The sequence below is a fragment of the Lynx rufus genome, unplaced genomic scaffold, assembly GCF_022079265.1.
Source record: "Lynx rufus isolate CCGP_SWC_20201006 ecotype Redwood Valley unplaced genomic scaffold, mLynRuf1.p SCAF_13, whole genome shotgun sequence".
Taxonomy (NCBI): Eukaryota; Metazoa; Chordata; class Mammalia; order Carnivora; family Felidae; genus Lynx; species Lynx rufus.
Window position 1 is genome coordinate 56162659 of NW_025814827.1, and position 17019 is coordinate 56179677.

The window sequence follows — 17019 nt, forward strand, 5'->3', positions numbered from 1 at the left end:
ACCCCTCCTCAAGTTTTATCGTTTGCTAGAATGGCTCATGGAACTCAGGGAAACACTTATGATTACCAGTTTATTATATAATAAAGGATATGGTAAAAAAATACAGATGAACAGCCAGATGAGGAAATACATAGGGCAAGGTCTGGAAAAGTCCTAAGTACAGGAGCTTCCATACTGGTGGAGTTGGGGTGTGCTACCCTCTTCGCATGTAGATGTATTGACCACCCTAGAAGCTTTCCAAACCCCATACTTGAGGACTTTTATAGAGGCTTCATCATTTAGGCATGACCATTAACTCAGTTCCCAGCCCCTCTTCCTTTCCTGGAGGATGAAGGGCTAGGGCTGAAAGTTCCAAGCTTCTAATCATGGTTTGGTCTTTCTGTGGTGATCAGCCCCTGTCCTGAAGCTATCCAGGAGCTCACCAGGAGTCACTTCCTTAGAAAAAAAGATGCTCCTATCACCCAGGAAATTCTAAGGAATTTAGGAGCTCTGCATCATGAACTGGGATCAGAGACCAAATATTAAAACAAAAGATGAGTTCCTAGTATTCTTATCACTTAGGAAATTATAAGGGTTTTAGGGACTCTATGCCGGGAACCAGGGCAGAGACCAATATATGTATACTTTTCATTATGTCACAAGGAATAAAGGAAATTGAGGCTGTGAAGTAGGAAGGATAGAAACAGGGCAGTATCTGAAGGGGGATAAAGTAAGTAGACATGTGAGAGAAGATTCAAGTTGGGGTTGAAGCTGACTATGTAAGAGAAAAAGAGTGAATGGTTAGTGTATTAAAGAAGGTGGAAAGCAATAGGGTCCAGAGCATAGAAGGAGGAATTAACCAAAACAGGAAGTATGGAGGGAAGAAGAACACAGTGTATACGGATATTTTCCAAGAGAGGATGTATTATTTGACTATGGAACTTTTTTCACAGAGCATTTTGAAGGGCATATTCTTCAAAATACACTTGGGGAAATTTTGCCTTAAAGCATAACCAACCGTCTTCCAAACTTTCTAAGTCATCAAGTACTATTCACTTGTTATATGAGAAGCTGTAACAGATATTCGAAATTAGTGTTTTTAATGCTTTTTAATCCTGGACTCCTTTTAGAATAAATTAAAAGTAATTTTAGATTGTAAAATGTTCTTTATACTTTCTTAAGATTAGTCTATAAAAGCAAAGAAATTGTATATTAATGTAGATTTAAACCTTATTTAATTTTGCTTGATCTTACCACTAATAACATCTAGATTTTAGTGTAAGAGTATTTTTTTGATAGAATTGATCGTTTTGTTACTGTGTTGAGGCAAAAAAAAAAGAAACCTGAAAATCAAGCAAGAATATCCGAAAGGTTTTTTTATTGAATTAGTTAATTAAATTCTGAACTACTAAATATGTACACCTTATGTAGTTATCTAGAGCTTGGTATTTCACAAATGGTATCTGTTATCTCCTTTAATCTGGCAACCACAAAAAAACTTCCTGCAGAGGAAGAGGTAATTTTCTGTTTACTTACCCTTCTCCTTTAAAATTTTTATCTTCCACTTTAACTTTGTTACAGGTGATACTCATGTCACATGGTCGTGTTACTGGAAAGTCATATTGGGAGATGATTTGTAAAAGAAATGAGAAAATTAAGAATTTCACATGTGCCAGGAACTGTTCTAAGCCCTTTATGTATGTTATCTCATTTATTCCTCACAGCAGTCTTATAAGGTGTCATTTCCATTTTACAGATGTAGAAACAAGGGGTTGGAGAAGTCAAGAAACTTGCCCATGATAAATTTACAGTTAGTAAATGTCAGAATTGAGACTCAAACCCAGGCTCTCTAACAGCAGAGGCTAAGACTGATAACACTGTGTTATATTCTTTTCTATCGATCTTGCCAGCTTTCCATACATCTGTTCTATTAACAAAGAAAAGCAGCTTCAGAAGTGAAAGGAAAGCCATCAGTGGCATTTGTTTATTTTAATTAAAAGTATTGACATGATCTTGAAATAGAAAATGTTCACAGTCTACCAAACACTTGAGACTTGTGATATCACCATAATTTTTTGCCTTTGTACATGTTGCTTCTGTAGTATGGCTAAGTTCTTTTTGCCTTTCAGGGCTCAGCTTGGGAATCCTCTCTCATTCCTAAAACCCCTTCCCCACATTCCCTGTCTTCTCCCAGAGGTCATCTTTTGTCTGGGCACTTGGCCTCTTAATGTGTGCTCTCTGAGTACCCCGCTCTCATCTCTGGTGTAGCATCAGTCACACGATTGCAATTGTCTTAAGTTCCTTGATAGCAGGAACTGTTCTTTTTAGAAATTTCAACATCCAGCACAGTGTCTGGCATATGCTAAGTATACGCAAAAGGTTGAGTGAATGTTTAACCCAAAGTGTATTTTTAGACTTGTGGAATGTTTGGTGGCTATGATAGTGGTTCTTATGATAGACAACGTACCTTTTGTTTGGTTCTCCATTTCTTTCTGGTGAATAGTGTTTTTCATATCCCTAAAGGCTTGAGGTCATCAAATGGGAGAGGAGTGGGGAATGCTGTTAGCGAATTCCCTGAGTAGGGTAGAGGACACTGGTGTTACTCTTACTTCCCTTCGCAGTGAGAAGGGGGCCAAGCTGTAGAGTTAGGGGGAGGATAGTGGCATTCACATGAAACCTCAGAGTCTGTTGGTAGCTTATAGTTTACTGGTTAAGACCTCTGATTTAAATATTGGCTACGTCTACACTGTGCAGGCCCATAGCTATTTTATACTTTATATTCCCACCAACCAGCACCAGGTTTAAACCTTTTGGTCAAGGTGATAGATCATTCCTAAATATTCACCCCTGACCTGAAGCCAATCTCTTTTTCTCCATCACAAGTCTGTAGACCAGAAACATCATCATATATCAGATGTCAGAAAAACTGCACACCATTCCCACCACCAATGTTTTTTGACCAGGTGACCTTAGGTAAGACAGTGAGCTTCTCTGGGCCTCATTCATCTGTTTTCTAATGTGAGAGTTTTTATGTTCATGAGACCATAGAACTAACCTGGATTGTTTCTCAAGGTCCATTCCATTTCTATTTTAGGACACATAATTTATATTAATTATTTAGCAGTGTTCCAATGCTGTTCATTGAGAAAGTCGATGAGAAGTTTTCTTCTCTGTAGTGATTATACATTTGCCATTTGTTTGTCATTGTTGATGACAGTGTTGAAATTCTAACACATGAACTTCATTGCATTCAGTATGTTGATTTTTAACCCCTGAAGTTTGCTGATAGTAGATTATTATCACGTGGAGTCGTCTCTTTTTGAATTCTTTTCTCAAGGTGGTTGTGTTTCTTTTATTTTTTCTTCAGGACTAACAGCCTAATAATGCTGAACAAATGAACTGTCAAGCCATTTACCTAAGGACGCCAGAGCCTTTTGGGCATGCGCCTACATTTATATCCTACATGACATAAATGCTGAAGTGTTTTCCTGGGCCTTTTAACTCTCTACTCTTTTTTTTTTTTTTTTTATGTTGAAAAAATTCATATTTAGATTTAGCCAACTGGACTCAGGTTAGATGATCCCAATTTTGTTGGCAACATCCAAAGCATCATAGTCAGGAGCCAGTTGAACATATGCTTTCTTTTCTCCATCAGGCCTGATCAGAGTGTAGACCTTGGCCATGTCAATGTCATAGAGCTTCTTTTTTTTTTTTTTTTTTAACATTTATTTATTTTTGGGACAGAGAGAGACAGAGCATGAACGGGGGAGGGGCAGAGAGAGAGGGAGACACAGAATCGGAAACAGGCTCCAGGCTCTGAGCCATCAGCCCAGAGCCCGACGCGGGGCTCGAACTCACGGACCGCGAGATCGTGACCTGGCTGAAGTCGGACGCTTAACCGACTGCGCCACCCAGGCGCCCCTGTCATAGAGCTTCTTCACAGCCTGTTTGATCTGGTGCTTGTTGGCCTTGACATCCACAATGAACACAAGAGTGTTGTTGTCTTCTATTTTCTTCATGGCTGACTCGGTAGTCAGGGGGAACTTGATGATGGCATAGTGGTCAAGGTTGTTTCTCCTGGGGGCGCTCTTTAGAGGATATTTGGGCTGCCTTCGGAGACACAGTGTCTTGGGTCCTCGGAATGTAGGTGACCTGCGGATCTTTTTTTTATGACTGTGGACGACTTTCAGCACTGCTTTCTTGGCCTTCAAAGCCTTTGCTTTGGCTTTGGCTTTGGGAGGGGCAAGGGCTTCCTTCTGCCTTCGCTGCCATCTTCATGAAAGGAATTAACTCTCTACTCTTAAAAGAAGGTTTTTGAACGTAAAGTAAAAGACCTTATAGTTTTATTGAAAAGCCTTACTTCCTGAAGGCAGAATTCAGATAACAAATATAAAGAACTGTAGTTGTCAGAAAAAAATACTTTCTTCACTATTACTATGCATACATTAATAGTTCGTTGTCCTGTTCTCCACCAACAAAGAAACTGCAAAGTATACATTTTAACAGCGATGGTATCTGGAACAGGCCTCCTAACCCTCCAGTTTAATCCTTATCAGCTACTATTCCATGCTGAGACAATGCTTCCTGTTTCCCTTTTTTTTTTTCAACATTTTATTATGAAACATTTTTAAAATACATTAAAGTTTAAAGAATTTACAGCAAACATCTGTACACCCATCTCCTTGATTCTACTATTAACATTTTACTATACTTGTTTTGTTAGCTGTTTGTCTTTCTCATCTATTCATTAATTAGTGTGGATTTTAAAAATATATTTCAAAGTAGAATATAGCTATCTATACCTATTCTCTTTGATCAGTGTTTATATTCCTGCCCAAACTGGCTGGATTCAAGTGCGCAGACATGACCACTTCTTCTGACTCCTCTTAAAGTTCTTAATGCATATTACCAGCTTATTGGTACAGTGCTGTCAGCTTTTACAGAGTGGTTTTCACAGAACAGACCAGTAACATTCTAGAGTAACATTGTAGATCAGCACTATTCAATAGAAATATAATGTTAGATTAAATCTTCTAATAGCCATATAAAAAAATTAAAAGAAACAAGTGAAATAACATTAAATCTTATTTAACCCAGCATGTCCAAAATGTTATCATTTCAGCATGTAATTAATATTTTTTAAATTACTGATGAAATATTTTATATTCTATGTGAATAGTAATTTTCATAGAAATCCAGTGCACCTCAATTCTACTTATATTTCAAGTGCCCAATAGTAACGTAGCTAATTGCTACCATATTGGACAAGATAGTTCTAGACTTTTAAACCTCAGGAGTATATTTCTTCTGATAAATGTCCATGCCTGAATATAATGACTTAGCAACCAATTTCCTAATGAATGCAAAAGAAGTAGTGGTATGTATCACAGCAAGCCATACCCTTTTGTGTTGAGGTCATTTTTATTCTTAGTTCCCTTGTTAGAAACTTATTAGTTCCCCCCCCCCCCCAATCATTTCTCTTGATTTCTTGGCATCAATGCTTAGAGTTGAATTGCATTCCCTGTAGCAATATTTAATGTATTTTTTATTAGTTTTCTGCCCCTACCTCTAGTTTCAAGCTGTGCCAGTTTACCTTCTCCCTTTTTTGCTAGAGCAGTGTCTCTAAAACAGATAAGATCTTTATATTGCAATTGTAAAAATAAAAAATAAATGCTAGTGTTAAAATATTAACCAGCATAGAATTATAAAAATTAAAAATTAATTAACGGTGAAATTGTTCTGTATCCTGATCGTGGTATTGATAAAACTCATAGAATTGCATATGTGTGTGTGCGTGTGTGCACACACGCACAGACAGACACACTCAAACTCACAAATGGAAAAAAAGAAATTGATTAGGTGTTACGAAGTTTTGACTAGGAGAAAGACATTTGGCTGAATAACTAGAAGAACGTTCCTATGTATAAATTGAGTTATCGTTAATTATTTGTTGGAAGACATCTAAATTCTTTCTTTCTTTCTTTCTTTTTTCCACTAACAAAATATTTAATTTCAGGGGCGCCTGGGTGGCTCAGTCGGTTGAGTGTCTGACTCTTGATTTTGATTTTGGCCCAGGTCATGATCTCACAGTTCATGAGTTCAAGCCCTGTGTCAGGGTTATCCCTACTTGGGATCCTCTCTCTCTCTCTCACCATCACCCTCCCCCTCCCCCCCTCTCCTGGCCATGCTCTCTCTCTCAAAATGAATATATAAACTTTAAAAAAATCTAATTTTGGATAGTGAAGATGCATCATCTCATTCTCTGTTTTCAGAATGGATGAGGAAAAGTCAAAGTTATATAAAACATTTCTGATTTCAGTTACACCTGGGTGGTTTTCATTTTTAACATTTAGCTCGTAGTTAGGAGTCTTGACTGAGCCCATGGAGAAGAGTTAGACTGGGAAGTCAGCAGAAGTGGCAAGAATAGCTAGTATTCTGACAGTGGCAGAATTTCGTAAGAAGAAGCTCATGTTGGTAAGTGTTAATTATCTTGAAAATCAACACATGTGACTAGCTAGAAATACCTGAAACATTGCCTAATTTAGATACTAGATAAATAAACTAATTTAAATATCTGGAATACTTAGATATGCCCACTAAACTTCTGGAAAGAGAAAAAAAAGAGCACAACAGTTCACCTCCTCCAGTTTTCTTCAGTAGAACAAGCCACTATAGGCTTTATGCCCACATCACATTGCACTATAATGGACAGTCATATATATAGGATTCACTCAGTTGCTACAGTGGAACTGGTGAACAATTTTTAGTGGGTGTTCAACACTGTAAAAATTAATTTTATGTTTTTTCTTAGGTACCCATTTTGTTGTCTTCACATTTCACAATCACCTTATTCGTTTGTTTTTCTTTGTTTACTGGTTCTCATTTTGCTTTCTCTCTTCCATGAGAGCAGAGACCTTGCCTCTTTTATTCACTGCTATATTCCCAGCACCTAAAACCATGCCTTGCAGACAATAGCTGCTCAGTAAATATTTGTCAAAAGAATTAATGATTCTTACTTTTATAGATGCATCAATAGACAAATAACTATCAATCAGGAATAAGTATCATGTCCCCAGTATTCAGTATACTTTAAAGGCTGTTAAAATGCTGCTGATGATAGAAGCCATACTTTCTTCTTTTATTCAACACTTGTCACATCTTTTTTTTTTTTTTTTTTTTTGCTAGGCATCCTTCAAATAAGAGGAAAACACAGGGTGTTCTTTCAAAGAATACTGCCTTTCAGGGAAGTAGGTATACTGTTCAGATCTACAAATAGGAGAATAAAGGCTGAAATAGTCCCTATATTATTTATATTTTTGGAAAAGAGTTATATACTGTTTCTTTCCCTTTATGAATAGACATTCATAAACCAGCCTAAGTAGTGAAATTGTAGGACTTTACTCCAGAATAATATCCCAGTACATTAGGTCAGTTATCTGATAGCAGATTTTTTTCAGAAGCCTCAAACTAATATTGAATCTGTTCTCACTAGAGAATAGATTTAGAGAATAATTTTTTTAGAACTAAACAGAATGATTTTACTTTCTTATCTACTGTTGCTTTTTTATAATTTTTTTAACGTTTATTTATTTTTGAGAGAGAGACAGAGCATGAACGGGGGAGGGGCAGAGAGAGAGGGAGACACAGAATCAGAAGCAGGCTCCAGCCTCTGAGCCATCAGCCCAGAGCCCAACACGGGGCTCAAACTCACAGACCGCGAGATCGTGACCTGAGCTGAAGTCGGACGCTTAACCAACTGAGCCACCCAGGCGCCCCTACTGTTGCTGTTTATAATAAGGATGTGTTATTAATAGACAGATGCAAAGGTTGTGAGGTATTATAAATTTTTTTTTTTTAATTTAGAGAGAGAGAGAGAGAGATAGGGAGCAAGAGCAGAGGAGAGGGGCAGAGGGAGAGATTGAGAATCCCAAGCAGTCTCCATGCTTAGCGTACAGCCCAACACGGGCCTCAGTCCCACAACACTGGGATCATGACCTGACCCAGAATCAATAGTTGGTCACTCACCCAACTGAGCCACCCAAGCGCTCCTATAAATTCGTATTCTGATTTGTATCAAGCAACAGGCAAGAATGTATGTGCCCTTCTAAAATAATACTTTTATTTTTATTTATTTATTTTAAAAATTTATGTTTATTTTTGAGAGAGAAAGAGAGAGTGCAAGTGGGGGAGGGGAAGAGAGAGAGGGAGACACAGGATCTGAAGCGGGTGCTGACAGCTCAGAGCCTGACGCTAGGCTCGAACCCGTGAACCGTGAAATGACCAGAGCCAAGGTCAGACACTTAACCGACTGAGCCACCCAGGCGCCCCTTCTAAAATAATTCCTTTAAATGGCTGGGTGCCTAGAGACTTTTTGAGTTTAGGCTCTCATACTTACCAAAGAATGGCAGAGTATTATTTTTTTTTTAATCTTTAAAAAATGTGTTTAGGGGCGCCTGGGTGGCTTGGTCAGTTGAGTGTCCGACTCGATTTCAGCTCAGGTCATGGTCTCACAATTTGTGAGATCGAGCTCTGCATCCGACACGGCACTGACAGCATGCGGAAGCTGCTTGTGATTTTCTCCCTCTCTCTCTGCTCCTTCCCTGCTCGTGCACACACACACGCGCACACACACACACACACACACACACACACACTTTCTCTCTCTCAAAATAAATAAGTAAACTTTAAAAAAATTTTTTAATAAAAAAATTTTCTAATGTGCTTAATAAAAAATGAAAAGAAAAAAAATACTCTGGTTAGGATCTAATGTGGGGCTCTATTCTCAGCTCTGCTGCTACCTCCCTTTATGATTTGGGTAGTGTTTCCTTTTTGAACCCCAAATTCCTGTTTATAAAATGAGGAAACCAGGGGTGCCTGGGTGGCGCAGTGGGTTAAGCGTCCGACTTCAGCCAGGTCACGATCTCGCGGTCCGTGAGTTCGAGCCCCGCGTCGGGCTCTGGGCTGATGGCTCAGAGCCTGGAGCCTGTTTCCGATTCTGTGTCTCCCTCTCTCTCTGCCCCTCCCCCGTTCATGCTCTGTCTCTCTCTGTCCCAAAAATAAATAAACGTTGAAAAAAAAAAAATTAAAAAAAAAAAAAATGAGGAAACCAGGCTTAATATACTAAGAGACTCTCAGTTCTAAAACTTAGTGATTCCAGCAGACTCCCTGTGAAAAACAATGCATTTCTTCCAAAAGAGGGTGCTGTGGTATTTCTGAGAGCTTTAGCATTTTCTTGAAAAGAACTGAACAGAGGTAGAATCTCAGCTTAATTTTATGTCTTCAGACTACCAACCTTTGAGAAATAGCATCTCATACCCTAAATTTATATAGATAAGGTAATATAAACCAATTCTTAATGTTATTGATGCTTCTAAAAGCTTTTCTTTAATGTTGACTTTAGAAAATCTGGCAAATAATATTTCAAAGAAAAAATTTTCAGTACACATAATCTCAACACTCAGTATTAATATTTTGGTGTATTTCTATTCTTTTTTTTTTTGTCTCATTCAATTTTTTACCAGTGTGTGTATGTGTGGGTGTGTGTGGGTGTGTGTGTATGTAAATATATATATGTATATGTATGTATATATATGTATGTATGTATGTAGAATGTGTGTATATGTATATATTTAGATCTTTGATCTATTTCAGTTGATTTTTATATATGGTATAAGGTATGATCTAGCTTGACCATAAATGTGAATATTTATTTCAGGACCCTCAATTCTATTCCACTGATCTGTATGTTTGTTCTTATGTCAGTACCACATAGTGTTAATTACTGTAGCTTTGTTGTAAGTTTTGAAATTGAAAAATGTGAGTCTCCACCTTCTTTTTTTTATCGTTTTGGTCATTCTAAGTCCCTTAAATTTCCATGGGAATTTTAGGATCAGCTTGTCAATTTCTACATAAAAGCCATCTGATGTTTTGGTATAGGGATTACATTGAATCTAAAGTATCTTGTTTTCATTTGTATTTTTTAAGTAAATAATGAGACTGACAGTTTTCATGTTTGTTAGCAGTTTCGATTTCTTCTGTAAATTTATGTTATTTCTGTAAGTTTATATGTTTATGCTTTTTTTTCTGTTGGGCCTAAAATTTATTTTGTTTGTATGCATTCTTTATAAAGCAAGTATATTGGACCTTATTATATTTATTGCAAATATTTTCCCAAGCTTTTAGTTTTTAAGTGGCCTAATTTTTTCTTTGTTTCTTTGGAAAATTTCCCCCTTCCTAAATTCATTCTTGTTAGGAAATCAGATGAATCTTGGCCACTGTGGTCCAAAAAGCCATTTAGAGGTAGATTACATTTTTAAACTTATTTTTAAAATATATAAATAGAACTGTTTTATTAGTCCTAAAACAACAAAATTTTAAATACCTTATAATAATTATATCAGAGATGTTGTCAGTCTATCCTAATTCCTTAGTTTTATTTTGGGGTTGTTTTTGATTCCCCCTCTGCCCCACACCCCACAACAAACCTCACCAGAGTACCTTGGTATAATTTGCTAGATTTACTTGGTGTTAAAAGACTTTCCTATGCACGCACACATCACTGGGTTTTCAGTAAAGCAGTGTAACTTCAAGTTTTTACATGTAACCTCCTTCAAGATTCCCGTGTTCTTTTAATTCTGAGAAAGACTTTGATTTGCCTTGCCTTGCCTGTGTTCTCTGTTCTTAGTTCTTTTCCTGTGTCAGAAACTGTAAGAGTGGCTATTCTTTTTTCATTTTCTTTTCTTTCTTTTTTAATGTTTCTCATACTAATTAGCCAGCTTCAAGCTACAGAGTTTCTTATTTTTTTTTCTGTTCAGTCCTCTTCATTCTCTACCTCTTTCATCTCCTTCTTTCTAACTTGCTCTCTAAAGTAGAACATTCCTCGTTCTATCTTAATCAGGAGTGTTGAGACCAGATAGCGTAGCCCAGGGGTTCTTAAACTTGGCACTATTGACATTTTAGGCCAGATAATTCTTTGTTTGAGGTTATGTTGTTCATTGTTGTTATTGTCCATGCTTAGCAGGATCCCAGGCCTATGCCCACTTAGATGCCACAGAGATGCAGTCTCTCTGACTGCTTCATCTATAAAAGGAGGACAAATACCTACCCATTGGATTTTAGTGAGAATTAAATTTAAAAATGCAATTTAAATGTTGATAAGTGCTCAGTTAATAGGTGATGTTATCATCATCATCACCATTCCATTGCTTACCTCCTCTAGTGAGCTGACTCTGAGATATCACACGGGCACATCTCAAAAATTTTCCCAGATTCTACCACTCTACTCTTATTTCAAGCTAAAAATAATCTCTTTCTCTTTGGAATTCCTATTTTGTCTCTGTCTTGTAGCATTTGCCACTCGTTATGTTATAGTTTGTTGTTGTTGTTGTTGTTTGTTTTTTTAATTTACATCCAAGTTAGTTAGCATATAGTGCAATAATGATTTCAGGAGTAGATTCCTTAATGCCCCTTACCCATTTAGCCCATCGCCTCTCCCACAACTCCCGCCCCCCCAGTAACCCTGTTTGTTCTCCATATTTAAGAGTTTCTTATGTTTTGTCTCCCTACTGTTTTTTTTAATTTTTTTATGTTTATTTATTTTTGAGAGAGGGAGACAGAGTGCAAGCAGGAGAGGGGCAAAAAGAGAGGGGGACACAGAATCTGAAGCAGGCTCCAGGCTCCAAGCTGTCGGCATAGAGCCTGATGCGGGGCTCAAACTCAAACTGTGAGATCACAACCTGGGCCGAAGTCAGATGCTTAACTGACTGAGCTACCCAGGCACCCCTCCCTCCCTGTTTTTTATATTATTTTTGCTTCTCTTCCCTTGTGTTCATCTGTTCTGTGTTTTAAAGTTCTCATATGAGTGAAGTCATATGATACTTGTCTTTCTCTGACTGACCAGTTTTGCTTAGCATAATACCCTCTAGTTCCATCCACGTAGTTGCAAATGGCAAGATTTTATTCTTTTTGATTGCTGAGTAATACTCCATTGTATATATATACCACATCTTCTTTATCCATTCACCCATCGATGAACATTTGTTACAGTCCATGTTTTTTCTTCCCTACATGTCACTCTATTTCTTGCAGTTCTCTGTATTTTTCACCTTTGTGGCTCAACACATTCTCACATAGTACACTGTCGTTAAATATTTTGAACAACTAAATAAATTTAGACACTGGTGGACCAGCTCAGGGTAGCCTGTTAACACCAATAGAGTAATAACTTGGGAGACACCATGACAGACGGCTTAAGAGCGCAGGAGCAAAGGTATCTGGGTTTGGATCTCCCAGATCTGGGTTCGGATCTGTCTTTCTTATTATCTGTGTGCAACCCAACTCCATCACACACTAGGCTGTTTGATAAAATGGTTTTGTGATTAGCAAATAAAACTTACATTGGAAGGAGAAAAATATTCCTTTTTATTTAAAGTATTTGGTCTTATGAAAACAATTTCGAGGTGTAAAAATCACTGGTGACATATAGTTAAGATTTATTCCTTTTTCTTAGTTGTGCTATCCCCCTTTTTAATTAACAATCCAAAAAGTGTGAAATTGGAATGTCATTATTTTTGGGTATTTACATTTTCTTTAAAAGCTTAAGAAATAGTCACAGATTTTTTAAAGCCCATTTTGTAAATTAATAGCAAGTTATGGGCAGAGTAAGATGGGCCTACAGAAACATTTTTTTCTACAAAGGGACATACAGCATTTATGAAAGTTAGTGGCCTACACGTGACATTGTTTAGACACTGAGTATTTGAAAAGTGTTTGGTGGACCCTCAGAAGAGCATACTTTGTCCCTTACCTGCATAATTTGGATTAGCTACCATTTCCTAAGTGACCATACATGACATTTGGATGGAGTCCACATCTAAATCCTACGTGTTAGACATAGCTTCATGCATTTGCTAAAGATAAGTTGGTACCATCAACTTCACAACATTACCAGTTAATTTTTTTGTAGTTTCTGTATGCCAACAGAAATGCTACTTGATTGTATTAAAATACTTACCCTTTTCTTTACTGCATGAAGAGTAGAGGTGTCAGTTTCAGGAAACATCGCAGAAAAGCTTTCCTGAGTGGTAGCTTTCCATATGGTCTCAGTTTTTCTGGTTTTCTGGTTTTTTTTGGTTTTGTTTTGTTTTGGTTTTTTGCTAAGCAGGAAATGACTAGAAACAAAGATTCTTCAATTTCGAAGTTCTCACAAATCTACTTGTCTCATTTCTCCCTGTCTCCATATTCATGTCTCTTTCTCAGTGTCCCTGACCTCTCTCCTTCTGTCTCTTGTAGTCCTTGGATTTAGGACTCATCTGGGTAATCCAGGATGATCTCACCTTGGAGATCCTTAACTTGATTACATCTTAAAAGACTCTTTTCTCAAACAAGTTCACAGTTTCCAGACATTAGGACATGGATATATCTTTTTGAGGTTCACTATTCAACCCACACCCTAATCTCACTCCACTTCCTGCCAGATTCACTTTGCAACATTCTGATAAGGAGCTGCAATGTTCATGGTCATGGCACATTCATGATTTCTCATCTCTACCTATCTTGTTTATGAGCAGTTCTAAAGGGTAAAAATCCTTCTTTCTGTTGAGCCAAAACCTGTTCTGGGATAATATTTGACAGTGGGTTCTAGATCTCCTATAAAGCTATATGGGATAAGAAAAACTTGTCCCATGATTCTCAGGTTCGGGGAGAATAACACATGTACTGCTTCTCTAGCATTCTGACACAGTCTTCTAGGGGTATGAGATCCTTTCCAGCATATATACTACCACCATCACCCTCCAAAAAAAAATCCCATTAAAAAATATATTAAATGAATATTTAATATCATTGTGAGCCAGTTGTGATGGATGTGTCATGAACTTCCTCCAGGAGGGTGGAGAATGGACAAAAGATTGAGAAATGCAATCTCAGCCTTCTTCCTCATGACAGCCATTCAGGTAGATGAGGACAACTATTTATATTTCCCTGAGTCTTGTTTTCTGGAATCAATACTTTTCATTTCATTTACTCCCCTATGATATGGCTTCCATACCTTTCATTCAGAAAGTATTTATTGAGGGCCTAATATGAGTCACTATGTTAAGTATTAGAATGATGTAAGGATGAATATCCCAGAATCTGTGTCATCTAAGACTGTAGTTTGGGGGAGGATGTAAACAAATAAATTGTAAAAACACTGTGGTAAATATTTGGTAAGCTTACGTATAGGATACTGAGAGAGCATAGAGGAATAACTAAATCAGTAGTGATGAAGTGAGATCTAAACTGAGACCTGACAATCAAGAAGAGAGGAGGGAGGCAGGGCAGATTTATGTTCCAGGCAGAAGGAGCATCCACATTCACTTCCTATTTTGGAGCCATGCCCTCCCACAGGGGAAATCAAAGATGGCTCCAAACAGTTCTTCTTGTTGCTCCTTGGAACCAAGGGGCAGGCCTGAGGCTGGGGTAAGAATGAGGCACTCACCTCAGCTGTAGTATTTAAGGAGATGCCCCAAAATGCAGTAATTAATAAGGATAAATGTTTTAATGCAATATTTTAAAAATCACAATTAATGTAAAAAAATCCATGATGGGAGTGCCTGACTGACTCAGTTGGAAGAGTATGGGACTCATGAGCTCAGGGCCATGAGTTTGATCCCCACATTGGGTGTAGAGATTACTTAAATAAGTAAATAAACTAAAAAAAAAAATCCATGATGAACAAAATATCGAAATTTTAAAGAAAAACTGAATCACTGTTATTGATTGTCCCTTTTGTCATAGGCACCGGTATGGCTTGGCGTGGCACTATTATTGAACCTGTCTTTCTTTAAATTTTGATATTTTGTTCATCGTGGATTTTTGTGCATTGATTTTGATCGTGCAAAATACTGCATTAAAGTACTGTTCATCTTATTCAGTGAATTTTTTGGTGCCCCTTTAAATTTTGTGCCCAAGGCAAGGGCCTTAGTCACCTCATTCTGGTCCCAGCCCTGCAACTAAAATGGACAGACAAGATCCATGCTTAGCCAGGTGGGCTTTTCCTCCTGGGACTTTGACTCTGGAGGATATAAAGACACAGATGCGGTTAGAGACATTTCACAACGGCAGTGGAAGTCTGTATCCTGCCCTACTGTGACTGTGGTGTGTGTGCCTGCATGACATGCAAGCATGCTCACCTGAGGGTCCAGTGGTGGGCCCCAGAGGCAGTGTCTAATTAACCACTCCTGTGGCATGACCTTGGTTGTGTTACTACTCTGACCTTCTTTGGTCTTGTTCCTCTTCTGAACTGGTGTTGTGGTATTCGAGATTTATATTTCCTTCCTTTTTGAAAATTAGTCATGTTTGTTTATCTCCAGAATTCCACTCTTCCTTCTTTAGAGATAACCAGTAATGGCTGCACAATTATATATATACGTTTTCTTGGTATCTTAGGATGAAATTCATCCAGGCCTAGAAAAATGAACTCGCTTGGAGTAATTATTTTTTTCAGTCAATTCTCTTGTACTTCTTTTCTCATTCAGTCTTTTGTGCAGCATTTCCAACTTGAATATAACTTGGAACTTTTATTTTCTGTTGTCCATAACTTACAAATTGTAATAGTCATTGGACCTGAATATATGAACAGCAGAGATTAAAGGATGCCAGGCTCAGTGGATCTCACCAAAGACCAGCACCAGAGGCATCCATGGATGAAAACAAATGATACTCACCAAGAAACAGCTGGGAGACATTATTCAGTATTTATTACACTCAGAGTCCAGTATTTGGAAAGAATGGCCTCAAAAATTGACATATGTGTAACAGTACTACAGATTTGGTTCAAGAACTTCAGAGCATATTCAGTAAAAGCAACAAAAAGCTCAAAATAACAGTTACCTACAGAAAAAGTCATGAGAAATACGGACATACCACTCAGATCCACTGATGGGGCTAGCCCTGTCTCCCTGATTTCTGTAGATATCTGGCACCCCCAGTCCAAGTTAGCATGTCCCGATTTTAAGGTCCCCATAGACCACTCTGATGGCCATAAAATAGCTTATTTTGGATACTGCCAAGTCCCTAACACATACTGTCTTTGCCCCATTTTGTACTCTCAAGTTCTTTTCCCAGGCTGAGATTCTAATTCTCTGGTCTCCTTGCTAGGTAGAACTTAACCAGCAGTTCTGACCTGAAGGAGAAGCAGGGTGGGGCGGAGAGGGGAGGCAAGGAAGAGCAGGAAACAAAAAGGTCATGTGCTTAGGAAAAAAAATAATCTCCTTCTGGGCGTTAAATTTCTTGATATTATTGTAGTGAGTTTGCACCACTTTTTTTATTCATCCTTTAATAAATGCATCTCTACCTGTGTTTAATTTTTTTCTTTAGTTGCTTCTCTCCTTTTTTTCTCAATAGAGTCAATAATATTACAATTTTGTTTTTAAAGCCTTACCTTCCACTTGTCTTAGGTTATACTCCCTGTTAGAGTTTCTAGCTTGGAATTACTCCATACTGTCTGAACACTTTGACATTTTCTCTCTCAGGGTCTAGGGTCCTCCCATGGGAAATGTTTCCTTCCTTTGCTCTTATAAAGTCCAGACTAGTGAGGACCATCATGTCTTTTAAAGCCGTTGTCACATCATCTATAGTTTCCTCCTCGACAGTCTTTATACTCCTGAATAGCAGTTCTCTTTGTTGTTTCCTCTGCTGAGAAATGAAATTGTCAATATGATATCAACTTATCAGGTGCTCTACTTTTACCAGAATGAAATCTCTCACCCATGCTGGGAGAGGTGACATTTCCCGTTACTACTGTATATCGTGTCTATATCTGTTTTGTAATCTGTATTAGGAGAGCATCACAGTTCGTCAACCACAACAGCATCATTAGAATAGAACATACCTTTCCAGTGTCATGAGTCTCAGTGACACTTACCTCCATGTGTTAACCTTTCAAGTTTTCCTTTTCTTGTTATCCATGTTCTAGAGATTGTTATTAGGAATAAAGCCATTATCTTACTCTCCATCTACTTGATTTTTCACTGATAAATTATTGAAAGGCTCTACTAT

At 37.7% G+C, this 17019-nt stretch overlaps 2 protein-coding genes across 2 annotated transcripts in view; one reads left to right on the plus strand and one right to left on the minus strand.

Annotated features, from left to right (window-relative positions):
- Window positions 1–17019, plus strand: part of PRORP (protein only RNase P catalytic subunit) — a 132939-nt gene that overhangs the window by 75494 nt on the left and 40426 nt on the right. The window lies entirely within an intron of this gene.
- Window positions 2542–16891, minus strand: LOC124508947 (60S ribosomal protein L23a-like). The gene is made up of 4 exons (XM_047075665.1): window positions 16886–16891; window positions 16463–16656; window positions 3891–4251; window positions 2542–2616 (listed from the first exon to the last, which is right to left on the minus strand). The coding sequence occupies exons 1-4, from the start codon at window positions 16889–16891 to the stop codon at window positions 2542–2544; spliced, it is 636 nt and encodes a 211-aa protein (XP_046931621.1).